At 31.7% G+C, this 16,878-nt stretch overlaps 1 protein-coding gene across 2 annotated transcripts in view; it reads left to right on the top strand.

The window, feature by feature from the left end:
* Positions 1–16,878, top strand: part of Scn7a (sodium voltage-gated channel alpha subunit 7) — an 83,234-nt gene that overhangs the window by 25,306 nt on the left and 41,050 nt on the right. For both annotated transcript variants that reach the window (XM_015479269.2, XM_048812409.1), the window contains exons 2-9: positions 200–447; positions 3,068–3,186; positions 3,540–3,629; positions 4,811–4,939; positions 6,991–7,082; positions 10,938–11,144; positions 13,524–13,593; positions 16,111–16,252. In XM_015479269.2, coding sequence (XP_015334755.1) covers positions 214–447; positions 3,068–3,186; positions 3,540–3,629; positions 4,811–4,939; positions 6,991–7,082; positions 10,938–11,144; positions 13,524–13,593; positions 16,111–16,252 — 1,083 coding nt within the window. In that variant the 5' untranslated portion in view covers positions 200–213. The remainder of the gene's footprint in view (positions 1–199; positions 448–3,067; positions 3,187–3,539; positions 3,630–4,810; positions 4,940–6,990; positions 7,083–10,937; positions 11,145–13,523; positions 13,594–16,110; positions 16,253–16,878) is intronic.

Raw genomic sequence — 16,878 nt, 5'->3', positions numbered from 1 at the left:
GAGTCACTTGTGAAATTATAAATTAAGTCTAATATTAAGTCTAACAATTTACATTTCTATAGAATTCAGCAATGTACTCCATAAATATATGTATTTCTTTTGCTCTTCTCCATTCTAACAATATTCTAGGTTTTGTAAATTAGATTTTCTTAATAAACCCAATTTTTATATGGAACTGAAGAAAAGTAATTTCTTACAGGTACAAAATTGGAAATGTTGGATTCTCCGGAATCAAAGGGCCTTGTCCCTTTCACGGAAGAATCTCTTAAACTTATAAAACAGCATATTGCTAAAAAACAAAACGAGAAACATGAAGAAGATGATTTAAAGCCGGACCCTACCTTGGAAGTTGGCAAAAAGCTTCCATTCATTTACGGAGACCTTTCTCGAGGAATGGTGTCAGAGCTCTTGGAAGATGTGGATTCATATTACTATGTGAAAAAAAATGTGAGTATTAATTGAAATTATTGTGATTACATTTTCATTATTTTATTTGAAGACAATGCAAAAGATATAATTGACATAGGACAAAAAAAGAGTGAGTGAATGAAGAACTGATAAAGATAATTTTATATTATACAGAACTACCTAACATATATTATTTGGGGAATGCAGACATTTGAGATTTTATCAGAACTGCTATATATTGGTTGGGTAGTTTGTATTGTTAACTTCTTAATGTATATACTATGTGCCTTCATGGAAGCAATTTGTTTTATGACAGCAAAGTTGATTAGCTATTTATGGTTATCAATTTTAAAATAATTTTGAGATATTTAGAATAAACACAACTATTTAAAATGGCCAACTTGGTGAGCTTCCTCAGGAGACAGGAAAGTGAATCGAATCTGTATGAGTTTTTTAATCACTTTTTCTCATTTATTCCTTCATATTTTCATATCTGATCTCCAGAAAGACTTGTGGCACCTATTAATATATCCTAGAACAAGCACAAAATGCTGAACATGAAAATAATTTTGCTTAGAAAAGATAGATCTGTGTGGAATGATGAACCTGAAAGTCCTCACTGAGGAAGTAAAATTTGAATTAAAGCTTGCAGAACACTTCTGATTTTAATAACACAGAGGGAGAGCCTTTTAGAAACAGGCAAGAGCAGAGATTGTTCTGGAATGTGGAAAAGAAAGGCTGATCATGTGACTGGGAACATGGTTATATTGCAAGTTGTGGGAAATAAGATGAGATCATGAAGATGTCAACAGGGATTTAATGTGGTAATCAAAGGACAGATATGAATAAAGTGATTAAGTAAAGTCAGTCTGGTAGATTTCTAAATCACTATTACATAAAGTCAAAAAATTGAAATATGAGGGAGAATAATCCAAACTGCTGGATTTGAGGTCCAGAGTATAGTAGGGTCTTAGAGAAGAGGGAGAGAACAAACCTGACAAGAAATAGAATCTGACTGACAAAGAATGCCAGGATTTTCAGCTTGGAAGAATGGTTGGAGCCATTGACAAAAATGAAGTAAATATAAAGTAGATTAAGTTTCCGGGGATGAAGAGGAACTTCATGGTAGACAAATGTGATTTGATATTCTTGTAGTATTTTCAAAGATGTTATAAAATTAGTGAAATAAATTTGAATTGAAGTCTCTGGAGACAAAGTGCGTTTTTGTTTGTTTGTTTGTTTTATATTAATATAACTCTGGAATACCTTTCATGATTAGAAAATAAAAATGTGTCAGCTGCATAATCTTGAGTGTTCTTTACAGTGCAAGTCTTCATCTCCATTATTTCAGCATTTAGTTGTTGGTATGCCTAAGCGATAAGATTTCTATGGCACAGTATTAGTAGCTGTGATGTAGCAGAGAAAAGAGTATTTTGTCCTGTATATGATATGGTAGGCAGACTTGATATTGAAGACAAAGACAAGGCTATTGAAAATTAGTGCAAAGCCCAGAATTACTCATGGTCTAGTTGCCATGAAAAACGTGGGGCAAAATCACAAGAATAGTTTCATGTAAAAAGTGCTGTGATTTATCAGTGACACTGTGTTATTTAAACACTTGAGTTGTATTCCGTTTATTCTGTTAAAGATAAAACATAGAAACAAATGATTATAAAATTAATACAAATTTGAGTCCTTAAAAATTGAGAAACCATTTTATCTGTAAGTATTCATCCCTTTGCAATGACACAAATTAACTGGTTACATATATATTACATCTTGTGTGAAGTTTGAAATTGTTCTGGAAAACAGCATAGAAAGAACACTTTAAGTAATCAGATTTATTTTCTTTATTTCTTTTTAGATTTTTTCTCTTTACATCGAAAAATCAAAAGGGGAAAATTCAATAACAGACAAACATTCTTCATAATTTCAATGAATATATACAAAAAAACACATACATATGCTCCCATACATACATATACATGTATATATACACATATATAAATACATACAAGAACACACACTCATAGAGATATGAAATTCAGTTTCAATTTTAGGACACTTCTGATCATTCATCACATTTGTTAGGATTTTAATGCTTTAATATCCCAACATCTTAAGTTTCCATAATATAAAATTTTGGATTAGATATGTTTATGTAGTGATATCAAAGAAATCAGATTTTATTTCACAGATAATTGTTAATGATTAATATAGTATTTTCATACACTAAATCATATTTACTATTGAAACCAACATTTAATTTGTTCTTTAATAAAATTAACTTTTATACCTTCCTTACATTCTGAGATGTGACACTTCTGGTACTTTTAAGTGTGTCTTCATGTGCCATCAGGATACAGTAGTCTTCCTGTTATGCTGGTGCTGTGGAGACCTGGTGGTGTGGTCTAAGGCAACTTTCTTGACTATAGCAGTGGCAGGACAAAACAAAATGAAACTGGTAGATGAGCACATAAAAGTAAATATGAATGAAAACTGTAAAAATCTTTTCATTTGACTTAGTCTGTAGAAGGATATCAAAAAGATATATAGCTGTTAAAATCCTAGATGGTAATGATAGTTGGCAATGTTACATAATTAATGAAATTCCAGTTCTACATTCTTATTTCACTTCATTTGTTTTTTCTTCTTATAGACTTTCATGGTGTTAAATAAAAAGAGAACAATCTTTAGGTTCAATGCTGCTTCCATCTTGTGCACATTGTCTCCTTTCAGTCCCATCAGAGGAACAACTATCAAGGTTTTGGTGCATCCATATCCTTTGCTACTGGCTTGTGGACTGTGTTTTAAACTGTGCTAATACTAAATTCAACTATTCTGTACTTAACTGTTGCTGCCAAACTTTTCTCTTTCAAATTGATATCTCACATTAGGTGATAATGAAATGTGAATAATGCTCCACTAGTTATTCCATGTTTGAAAATACATATGAAATATATTTTCTAAATACCCATAATAGTAGAAATTAACAAATATTAATGTCCATTAATTTTCAATAATGTTTTCAACATTTAAAAATATTTTATTATGTGTTTTTATTAAGTTTGATTATAGAAATATTTTTTCTAATATCATTTATTATCCACTATTCCTTGACTGTAGCTCACCTTTTTCCGACTGTTAATTTTAATTAGCGTCCTCATTGATTGCATATTTATGACTATGACTAATTGGTCAATATGGATAACAGCAATTGAGTAAGTTTATAAATTTTATTACACATAATGTCACATATTACTATATTTTCATTTTTAACATTTTGTAATTTTGATGTCATAACATTAAGTTACACAATATATTATATACTATAACATTACATGATATAGTACTTATACTTTATATATAATAAAATATTTAAGGTATATAATGTATTTATACCTGCAACAGAATGAGTGAATTCTCCAAATAAAAATTATCATATTTATCAACTCATTAATTTTAGTATTTTTGTACCCTTTCATTATTCTTACTTAGATTTTAAATACCTCTATTTCTTAATAGATTAACATAATATAAATGTTTGAGACTTTAGTTTAATGATTTTGTTATAATCCTTATGGAGGATATAATTTCAAACTTAATATTAATGATTAATATATTTTAGTGCCTTGGGTCTTAACTCTTGTAACCCAACACCTGATTTGTTTCTAACTCAAATAACTTTTTTTTTTCTCCTTTTCATTTATTAAGAAATTGTTAGGGCTGGGGATGTAGCTCAGTGGTAGAGCACTTTCCTAGTATATCAGGGTTCAATATCCAGCATTAAAAAATAAGAAAAAGAAAGCAATTGTTATTGTTCTGTTTTTCTTTCCTCTGCCACATGACTTGAATTAGACCACAATTATAGAAAGACCCTTTGAAATTTCGAGGTAGAGACTTTCTTGAAGTTATGCCCCTGAGCTTTATAAATTCCTAGAGCTGGTTGACTTTGGAAGGTAACTCTAATACTGGTTCACCAAAGATATCTTTGTGTTTATATATGTATAAAATAAAGGTAAATCTTACATATTTCCTTAATTATTGTTAACTATTGTGCAATCCTAATGTTGAGTAAATTTGATATTTTTATTATTTACATAGATGAAAAGCCTATCATCTCTGAGACAGAAATAGCTAAAAGAAGTTGGTAGCCAAACTCATGGCTAATGCCACAAGAGGTAACCATCCTAGGAGACCTATCTAAAATGATACTCAAGTTCAAGGGCACTTGCTGTTTTGTTTGTTGTCTGATTGGTTGTTTTGGCCTGCCTACCAGACATGTTTTTACCTTTCTGATGACTTATTTTCAAATACCAGATAGTCACTTACAGATACAGTATTTCAGAACTGACAGTATGTTATTCTCACTTTTAAAATTTATGTGAAAAATTCTCTACAGGAATACTTTACTCGGAATTTACACATTTGAAATACTTGTCAAAATCATTGCAAGAGGCTTCTGGGCAGGATCTTTTTCTTTCCTTGGGGATCCATGGAACTGGCTTGATTTCGGTGTAACCTTATTTGAGTGAGTATTTCTTCAAGTTGCAAATACCTGAGTCTTTTGCTAAACAAGTGCTTTTCACTTAAAAATTGAGTTCTACAAAAACTTCTGCTTCCAAAACTTCAGCAAATAAAGAATATTTCATGAGTCATAGTTGTAGTGAGTCTCTTGGGCACTATTTCTGAGTGAGTCCTCAGAACATGCAAAGAGAATGAAAGAAATGAGATGTTTTCTATCTTGAGCAAAAATGATAAAGATTGAATTTGTACATTTTAACTGATTTTTTTTTCACTGAGTAGAGAATTCCCTGAAGACTTAGGCCATCCTAGCATAATTGATTCTCAGTCCTTAGTCAACATTTCATTCCGCTACATTGCTTGGACCAGTAAATATCCTAAATATCAGAATAAGATATTTTAAACACACACACACATTTTTCTGTAGTGTTATATATAATTCTAATCGTTTCTTGTTATTTTTTCAATGCTTCTATTTAGTATTTTTTCAGTAGATATAGAAATGATATTATTGCCTTCAAGTTTCTTTTAAAATAATTTAAAATGATATTCTAATTTTAGTTTTTGGTCAATTAAAAAATTACCTTTATAAAGAGTTTAAGCAGTTTCTGCCATATTGTAAGCAAGCAAAAATAATAGATTTAAAAAAAACTTTTATAAAAAGTATAAACCAAAGACCAGGTGTGGTGGTGCATGCCTGTAATCCTAGCAACTCAGAGACTGAGGCAGTGGGATTGTAGGTTCAAGGCCAGCCTCTGCAACTTAGTGAGAAACTATCTCAACAGAAAACATAAAAAGTGCTGGGTATGTGGCTTAGTGATTAAGCTCTAGGTTTAATTCCCAGTACACCCTCCCCCCCCCAAAAAAAATATAAGCAGTTCTTGCCATATTGTAAGCAATTAAAAAATAGTTAATATCATTTGTAATTATCATCTTTACTACTTCTATTGCCACTACCATTATTTTTGTTGTTCCTGCTGCTGTCAGCTAATACTAAGCTAACTTAGCTAACAACAAGAGAGCTCTTACATGTGCAAAGTGCTGATCTGTGTACTTTTCATATATTATCCCATCTTTTTCCCCACAAAAAGACTCTGCATCAAGAAATCATATCCCTACTTTACCATTAAGGAAACTGCAGCAGTATTAAGTATTAGCCTGCCACATAGCTAATAAATGGAAGATCCTACATTGCCACACACAGTCTGGCTCCAGAAGCTGTGGCTCTTAACCAACATATATTCTGCCTTCTCCAGTCACCATCATTCACTACCTTCACAACCATCAGCCTTCCTCTGTCCCCAGTATCCTCATCCTCATTCCTGCCGTCACCTCACTTGTCAGAAGTTTAAATATTGAAGATGGACCTTATTTGTCCAAAAAACAGCTGTTGTTTTTATTTTAACTCTTTTCAGTAATAGATAACAAAATTTTATGAACATAAGAGAATATTCGACATTAAATTATTCAGTGTGAAACTGTTATAAATTCCAGTAATTTTTTATTATGCTATTTTTATCGGTTCTTTTTAGTTATATACAACATTAGGATTCATCTTGGCATAATTATAAAACAATGGAATATAATTTACTCTAATTCAGTCCCTGAACTTCCCATTCTCTCCCTTCCTTTCTCTTACTATTCCTTTCCTTCTGCTGATCTTTCTATTTATTTATTTTTTTAATCTGTTCCTCTTCTCTCCTCCTTAATCTAATCCTTTGTCTACTCCATTGGTCTTCTATTTTTTTTTTTTAACTCCCACCCCACCTGCTTATTTTGGATTAGCTTCCACAGATCCAAGAAAATATGTAACCTCTGACTTTTGGGGACTGAACTCCAGTAATTTAAGTTTGTAAATTAATATTACCTGGCTACATTTCTTTATAGTAATTTTGGTCTTCCAAGTAATAATAGAACAGTTTGAAAAATGGAATAATCTAAGTGAGGGGTAGTGCTTGGATGTATAATTTTTAAGTAGTTTTCAAAGAGCACAAAAAGCCAATGATAAGTCCTATAGATTCAATATGACTCCTAAATAACTCTAGTTTACTTCCACAGGATTATAACAAGATATTCACCTCTAAACTTCGTTCTAAATCTTAAAACTGTAAGAACTTTGAGAATTTTGAAAATTATTCCTTTAAACCAAGGTAAGAAGTGGAATTAGGTTGTTCTTACTCATTGTATTTTATACATGTCCATGTGTTTGTTTGAATTTTCTAACTGCTGCTCAGAGAAAATGTTAAATTGAGTCATGTTCCACTTAGAAACCAGTGATTCATCTATCTTTTAATTTATTTGTCACTCCAGGAAAGGCAAGGAAAAAAATACATTTGACTGTTATTTATGTGATATAGAATCAATACTTAGGATAACAAAATATAAATTAATCAGCTTTATTTTGTTTTAATTACTTATTTTTACATATTAAATGTGCACTTATAAAATTATCCCTAGACTTCTGAGAGGAGTAGTCTAGACAGATGTCTAGTATGCCTCCTTTTCTTTATTGTATCAAGATACCAGTTGAATTAACAAAATTAAATTAGATAAATTCCTCTTTGCTGTAAGTGCTTGGATAGGATACAATTCATGTGCTGCAAAGTGCAGGGAGGTTGGAACTCCTTGTAAAGTGATCATATTGATGGGAGCTACAGAGAACTAATTTACAGCTTTCATTCTGACCATGTCCTGGCAGGAGCCCACCAACATCTTCTTATTTGTTGTTCTGAATGAATAAATACTTTGGAGTCCAGGATGAACAGAAAGACAGTATGGCGATCATAGAATATTTGTAACCTTTGAATATTCTGAAACACTGAATTGTACACATGAAACAGATGAATTCTAGGTTTTCTGCCTTACATCTCAATAAAGTTGGTTAGCAAAAATGGTTTGTGAATGAGTCACCCATGTAGGAATACCCACAGCTCAGGCTCTCCTTCTTTGCTCTACAAATGCCCAGAACATAAAATCACATCACTTTGTCATCATCTATATGTCAGAGGTAAGGATTATAAAAATAAATCAGTTGAATTTAAGGCAATACAAGAACACAATCACCTGAGTTGGGCACACAGGCTGGTAGGGAGCTCTTGCTGTATTTTTATAAAGACGAATACACAAGGCATTTACCTGCAATATGGACTGCATAAAAATATTTTGTAATATATAGAAAGAAGTATTTTAATGTTCATGAGGGTAGGAACAAAAGAAATTATCCATTTTGTATTCATAATAGAAGAAAATCTGGACTTTTTCAGGCAGAAGATAAAAATAAGATAGTAAAATGGACAAATACAAATAGCTTGAAGATAAAAACAAAAAAAATGATAAAAATGTAATGCCCTTAGTGAATACTCAATGGTAATAGGAACAGTAAAATGTAGCATTACCAGTGCATCAACAAAACCACCAGGTGAAGAAACACTAGAGAAGTTATGTATTAGCTGAAAATGAGGTGGATTAATGAAGGAGAGAAAACTAAGTTTTATTTATGGATAATTAGTGATCCTTGAAAAGAGGCCAGGGATAAATATAAAAAGAAAATTGTTTAAAAACATATAAGAAAAATAAATTTTTGATTTTTTTAACTGGAGGAAAACCTTACAAATAGAAAGAGTTCATCTGATACTAGACAAATAAAAATAGAGGATACACTTATACTATGAAATTTAACAAAGCATTGAAAAAATAATAGTATTGTAAGACCCCCTACAAACAATTAAGTAGAGAAACAGACTGCAGATTCTCTACCTGTCTGTTATTACATGTGAAGTCAATAGAAAAATATTCTCATTCATTCAAGTGTTCTGAATTTTTACAAGCGTTCTAAATAACTGCTGGAAATATATGAAAATGAATAAAATATTCTAAACTTAATCACAGTGTTAATGACAATTTGTGTTTTAGAAAACTTTCAAATAGATACCAGAATTTAAAAAAAACTTGATAATTTTCAATGAAATCTAAATTAACTCAGCTGAATATTCAGCATGGATCCACCCACATTTGTGAATGGGAAACACCCTGTTGTAGTTAAAGAGCTGCTTCCCCTTTAAGCTGCTTCTCCTTTAAGTTCCTGCCATGCCCTCTCAACACCCTATTTGCATGAATTTAACTTTCCTCTTAAACTCTTGTAAAGATTTGAATGTTGCCTGTCCAATACATCATGACAGATTACATATAATGCTATGAATAAATAAAATATATAATAATGTAGTAATTAAGTCTAATTATATTTTTTAAAAAAACTTCAGAGATGGGAATAGAGAAATGGGGAAAATCGGTAATTTTCTTTTCTTGTGTAGAAGAATTGGAGCAAATACCATCCCCCCCTCCACCCCAGTGCTAAGGGTAGAACCCAGAACCTGAGGCATCCTGGGCAAGCACTTCACCATTGTACTACAATCCTCCCAGCTCTGAATTATTTTTTTCTATGTAGAAATTTACATATTGGCCCAAAACTACAACTGAAATTTGACAGAAGTTCTAAAACAGATATATTTTATCTAAAATACTAGAGAAATAAATTAACGCTTATTCAAAACAGGAATCACATTAAATCAAAAGGGAAATACAGATATATAAAAACCAAAGAGTTGTCAAGTGTAGTGGCACACGCCTCTAGTCCCAGCTACTTGGAAGGCTGAAGCAGGGGAATCTCTAAGGTCCAGGAGTTCAAGACCAGCCTGGGCAACATAGCAAGAGACTGTCAAAAAAAAAAAAAAAAAAAAAAAAAAAAAAAAAAAAAAAAANTTAAAAAAAAAAAAAAAAAAAAAAGATTTTCAGTTCTCACAATAAATGAAATAGTGTTCTCATTTTAAAGATAATAAATTTGATGCATAGAAATGTTGATAACTTGCTAATTATCACAGAGTACTATATTCTCTCATGCATTGTTGAGCTGAACATCTGTAAGTGTTCTCAAAGTGTTCTTCTTGTCAGACAGACAAGAAGAGAGCCATGGCAGCAGGTGGTAAAGCAGCTGAGGAAAGAAGAAAGAAAGAAAGGCAAGGAGGAGGAAGGGAGGAATAAAGTTACACACCAAAATGTTGATAGCAGTTTCCTCTCAGAGGGCTAATTGCATTATTTTTGCTTTTCTCTTCTAGTTTCCTATGTTTTCAGAATATAGTGTATGTTACTTAATAATTAAAAGAAATAAATATATGTCCTTAAATCCAGATTTAAGTTTGACTTCTCACTTAGGAAACTTCTTCTTTCTTAAAGAGAGAGAGAGAGAGAGAGAATTTTAATATTTAGTTTTTCGGCAGACACAACATCATTGTAAGTGGTGCTGAAGATCAACCTGGGCTGCACGCATGCCAGGCGAGCGCGCTACTGCTTGAGCCACATCCCCAGCCCAGGAAACTTTTGATACAAAGTTAACCTCATTACTAATTCTCATTCCTAATCATGAAAATTATTGTCACGAGTTTTATTTATTAGCTCCAAAATTGAATTCTTATAAAACTAAAAAATTGTGCAGAATGATGTTATTTCAAACTATTTCTTGTTTTAATATCTTCGGTGCATTTTGATTTATAACTTTACATCTTTGCTTTTATACTCATCATCACAGTTGGCATGACAAGTAGCAAAGGAGAGAAAGCCGTTAATAATATTGTCTAGTCAAGAGAAACAAACAAAAAATCCAGTTTTAAATATTCTGTCTGAATTATCTCATCAGGTGTTATAAACTAGCAATAATACAGAAACTTCAAAGTTTGATGTTTACTCACTTTGCTAGATCTAGTTAATTAGATTAACCTGTTGATTTCAATTGATTTGGGAGAAATTTGTCACATCATTATCCAAAGTACATCTATGAAGACACAAAATGGAGTCAACATATTTTATATACAACCAGAGATATGAAAAATTGTGCTGTATATGTGTAATAAGAATTGTAATGCATTCCGCTGTCATTTATTTTTTTTAATCAATAAAAAATACATAAAAACAAAGATTTCTGTTTTTACCAAAACACACCTTTCTCTTTCCAGGACTGAAGTCCCTTGTAGAGACCCTGATCCAGTGCTTGAAGAAACTTTTTGGTGCCATTATCTTAACTCTGTTTTTTCTGAGCATATTTTCTCTAATTGGAATGGGACTCTTCATGGGCAACCTAAAGCATAAATGCTTGCGATGGCCCCAAGAAAATGAAAATGAGACCCTGCACAACCGAACTGGAAACCCATATTACATTCGAGGTAAGAATCACCTGCCATCTACATCATAAATGAAAACAGAATAGTTTCAACTCTCAACTTCAGGGCAAATTATTTAAATGCTGTAGCTATGTGAAAGATTAATTTGAGTCTGCTTTGCTTTTGTTTTTTTATTTTATCAAGATAGCAAAGTTTCAATCTTCAGTGAGTTAAATCAAGGGAACCTAAATTTTCAAATATTATTCTTTAAAATAATATAAGTCTAATTTTCAATTTTATCAGAAACAGATTAAAGTATGAGCATCATAATATTTACATTTTTTCAATAATTTTTTAAATATAAATTTGATCATTAAAATTTTTGAGATGACTTAAAATTAAATTTTTTTTTTCCTATATTGTGAATTCTTACTATGTTGGATTTCAATTACTATTGCACATTTAAATTAAATACTTTTGGTTCTACTTTGTTAAGTAATGGAAATATTTAGTCATAAAATAGTAATGCAGGACAATCAATATTGATTAGCTCTTATGCATAAGTAATTCTTATGTCCAGTCTCATATATTCATCATAATTTTTGAGATAAGACAATATCCACTGCCCTGTTGCAAAACAATGAAATAATAATGCAGAGAAATTAAGCTAGTGTTCTAGGGCATTGTAACTACTAGGTAGTAAAACTAGGATTGTGTCCAAGCTCAAGCTGCCTTTAAAATCTGTTTCATTTTCACCAGGTCATGCTTCTTTACTGCATTTTCCTCTCATATTAAAATTATCAAGTTTTTTCCTGACATTGTTTATGATAATAAAAACCTAGTTTTCAACCATTATGAATAATATATTAACAAATGTCATGTACCTGTGCTATATTAATTTACTTATATTTTGAATTTAGTAAGTTGTAAAGCAAATCATAACAACTTTTACTGTTTGGTTTCTTGCATCATATGATTATGATGCAAGTAACACAAAATTATTAGAATATGAGTTTGTGAAATGTTTGAATATTTGTATGTATCTATGTCATCATCCTAAATCAAGTATTAAAGACAAGGAGAGATGAAGCTTAAATCTTAGATTCTAATTGAAATCCCCATTGCTTTCTTTGATGTTGTAATAAAAATATGCTAATTAACTGAAAATAAACAATTTTGCTACTTGTCTGGTCACTGCTAAGAAAACAGACCCTGGATTTTTTTTTTTTATCTTTGTTAAAAAACACTATTATAGGAGTTGGGGTGGTGTCTCAGTGATAGGGCTCTCCCCTAACATGCATAAGGCACTGGGTTCGATCCTCAGCACCACATAAAAATAAAATAAAGGTATTGTGTTCACCTACAGCTAAAAATACATGTTAAAAATTATAATTTTTAAATACCATTTTAAGGATTATCACTTTAAAATCTATCCAACTGTATTTATTTATTTTCCTCAAATGACATGTTAAGAACTGCAGAAAATATTATGTTCATAAAACCTTTTCAACCCAATTGCCATATCATAGTTCTTGCATGGAGAATACTTTATACCATTCAGTGCTACTAATGTCAAATTTCATTTGCTTTTTGACTGCCAGCCAAAAAACCTAATCAATGTTACTGAGCTATTCATAACTTCAAAATTATTCTAAAATTATTTTAGGTGACAAATTAAAGTCATATTCCTTGTATTAGGGTAATTTATACACACACACACACACACACACACACACACACACGTCTGTCCACCCTTCCATCCATTCATCCCATGGGCTTGGTCCATGTAATTTGAATCTAGAAACTAAAAGCCAAAACTCCTAAATAACCATGTTCACACTATGCAACATGGTATCTACTATCTACAAATACACAATTTACATTTGATACATTTTGATTAACAGAAGATGTTAAGACATCTGGATACATTTTGTGGACCATGACTTATATTAGCAAGGATTGTGGTTGAAATTATGAGATATTATTACTAGTAGATGGCACTGTATGAATGTAGTAGAATCAACTTCAAGGTAGGAAGAACTCATAAATTAAACCCAGGGACAGTGGAATCTGGACTTCTTGCTCACATAGCTCATCTGGAATAAACCTTGGGGGGAAAGGTCTTCAGTTTTCAAACAATAAAATCTTGGAAATTTTTCTTCCTTCAGAACTCTGGTCAGACCTGGCAATTTTATTGATTTTTCCTGAACTCTAATTTTGAAAGGAATTTTCCCCTTTTTGTACCGAGCTTATCACTACCAGGGCAGTGAAACTTCACATCCTCAAAGGCCTTTTGACATGTGCATCAGATGGTAGGTAAAAAACATCAGGATACTTGCTGCTTCCTTTTCAGCTGTAAAGTGGTGCTCATCTTCTATGGAGGTCCAAGTAGCTACTAACTCAAGATCAGATATAGAACATGATGTCTTTCTTATCTTACAGAAACAGAGAACTTTTACTACTTGGAAGGGGAACGATATGCTCTCCTTTGTGGCAACACAACAGATGCTGGGTGAGTGGTGCTAATGTTTTCTTCTATCAAGTCAGGAATATCCATCAATAGTACTTATTGAGTGATCATTTCTTTTATCACTGCTTCCCAGTTAATTACATTATCTCGTTTTATTATCAAAGTCAAACTAAGAAGTTCTCTTACTCCCTTTGGGAGGTATGTAATGAAATACTGCAGACTATGCAGCTTAAAATCAACGGAAATTTACTTCTTACAGTCCAGGAGGCTGAAAAGTTCTGATCAAAGCACCAGCAAATTTGTTATCTGGCAAGAGCCCACTTATTTGCTTATAGATATGTCTTTTTGCTGTAAGACATTAATCATTTTTATGAGGCTTTGCTCTGACCTGAACATTTACTATAAACTCCACCCCCTAATGCAACCACTTGGGGGGTTAGAATTTTAGCATACAGATTTTGATCATATCAAAAGTATACATATGGTAGTAGTAATTCAGTTTTACAGAAATCCTGCATTCAAGGTCAAAAAGCTACCAGATTGAAGAGCTAGAACTTCAACTAGGGTCTGATCTTCTGTTTCCAGTGTGCTCTTACCTTAATGAGATAAAAAATACCAAGAAAGACAATTTAAATCTGTTCTTTGGCTGGAAGTTTTTAAAGAACAGACATATTAAAGATGTGCTGTCATTTCACTTTTTATGTCTTATATGACTTTTAGGGTTAGAATTTACCTTAATAGTGGGCTGGGGCTGTGGCTCAACGGTAGAGCGCTCACCTCACACATGCAAGACCCTGGATTCAATCCTCAGAACCAAATAAAAATAAATAAATGAAATAAAGGTGCTGTGTCCAACTACAGCTAAAAAATATTAAAAAAGAACTTACCTTAATAAAATTGTTATTATTGAAACACTATTTATAAATAATTGATTAGTGAGATAACAAAGTTTTCATGTCTTATATTCCTATAATTTCAGATGGAGCAAATAAAAAAGTAGAAACAGGGCACTTCTCAGCATTGTTGAACTTGTGTGATCTCAGTGTCTTACTTTGCATAGTTGGAATGACTTGACGTCTATCCACAGGCTCAACTCTTTCTTAGGATCTGGGGCCCATATCCACAAAAGGCATAATTTCTGGGAAGTAGCATAAGTGTTATAGCTTAGTTAAGTTCGGGTGATTTAGACATTTTATCACCTACTCAGCACAAATCATTGCATCCAATACTGCTGGGCTTCCATAGTATTCTCAAATTGAACCCAAGAAACCATCTAGTATCTGTACATCCTACTTTAACTAGCTCTTCTTATGTACATCCCTAACTCAAATAAGATCTTAAATGCATTTTGAAGGTAACTGGGGATTAATATATAGAACACAATGATATATTTCAAGACAAGAAGACAATGTCATGGGATGTTTCACTTATACTGATCTTACTTGACTGCATGGATAAACTACCTCTTGAGTTAGTGACTAAATATAGCAATAAAAAACTGATTTACTCATATTCTGCGGGTCTGCAATTTAGAAAGCCTCAAAGTTGTGGCCCATTTGCAGAGTGCTTGCCTCACACATGTGACGCACTGGATTCAATCCTCAGCGCCACATAAAAATAAACAAAAAAATAAATAAAGATATTGTGTTCATCTATAACTAAAAAGACTTTTTAAAAAATGCACAAGTGCTTTTTAAACAACACTGCTTTGTTCCATTAATGAATATTAAAACATATGACACGACTAAATTCAAAATATTGTGGGAAGGAACTATTCAAGAGCTTGGCTAGAGAGAAGTAGGACTTATTGGGTCACTACTGTAATAATCTACCACAACATAAAAGTTTGAGGAGTCCCTAAAAGGAAAGAAAATTAATATTTAATCTGATTATTCTCCCCAAGTGCAAGTTCTGCTTATCAATTATTGATGTGATAAATGTTTTCTCACCCTTAAATAGTAGGATCTAAGAGTTTGAGGAGAGAGCATTTGAAAATTAAACTCTCCATCTTGGCATATTTATTTTATCAGAATCATTTTCTAACAGCTGAACTTTCATTTTGACTTTTGGATATTTCTCACTTAATTTTGGATAGCAAAGATAGAGTTAACACTATACTGTTATATTCTTGAAAATTGCCAAGGCATTTGATTTTTAAGTATTCTCACCATAAAAAATAATAAGTATGTGGGTAATACATATGTTAATTGGCTTGATTTAGCCATTTCACAATGTATACAGATTTCTAAACATCATGTTGTACCTGTAAATGAATACAATTTTTATTTGCTGTTTATAATAAATAAATTGATGCAAAAAATACAGTCTGAAAAATCCATTTTTTGGAACCCCTTTTTATTTTAGCTTGATTAATAGTGTTCATGTGTATCAACTGAAAATCATGCATTGTTTTGGCTTTACATTTTTGGAGAGAAGACTAATTCTTGTGGAAAGGGGAGCCCCTAACCATTCATGAACAAATGTTCTATATTTATGATTTGCCCATAATTTGAATGTCACCTAAGAGTAAGCAGTTTTTCTTTTCTTCATCTCCTTTAGTCAGTGTCCTGAAGGATATGTGTGTGTAAAAGCTGGCATAAATCCTGACCTTGGCTACACAAATTTTGACAACTTTGGGTGGGCTTTACTTGCCCTATTTCGATTAATGACTCAGGATTATCCTGAAGCACTTTATCACCAGGTAAGAACAGAGAACATATTCATTACCTTTAAAACTGGGCCAAGACCTCTCTTCTAAAATAATGATCAAGGTTTTAAGTGGATTGTTGTGTGTGATAGTATGGTTAAAAGCTATCTTTGATACTGACATGTTATTATAATTTTATTAATATTTCCATATAAAATTTTTATGTTGCCTAATATCATCTAAACATGACAAAGTGCTTTATGTGTGTTTGTTTCATTTGGAATTCCCAACCACTTATAAGACAGATACTGTAATCATATATATTTGATGTATAAAAAAATTTAGCAAGGATAGTGGACTTCACAAATATCATACATCTATTAAGTGGCTGAAATGAATTGAAACCTATTATATAAATACTTAAATCTACATATTTATCTGATAGCAATATGACCTGCATCTTTCCTATAATATGGTAATATGAAGAATCTAATCCATCTCCCTATAATTCCAGCATTGGAATTGGAATCTAACTGTTCTTTAATCACATTAGTCACCTAAAGAATCCTTGGTATATTACATTTTAGATTCTTCTCTCCCTGTGTTTTCTTTTATATAAAATAAAATAAGTCTTAAGAAATTTTTTTTTTTTTTTTTTTTTTTTTTTTTTTTTTTTTTTT

This window comes from Marmota marmota, unplaced genomic scaffold (genome assembly GCF_001458135.2).
Source record: "Marmota marmota marmota unplaced genomic scaffold, marMar, whole genome shotgun sequence".
In the NCBI taxonomy this organism is placed as follows: Eukaryota; Metazoa; Chordata; class Mammalia; order Rodentia; family Sciuridae; genus Marmota; species Marmota marmota.
This window is presented reverse-complemented; position numbering and strand designations above follow the sequence as displayed.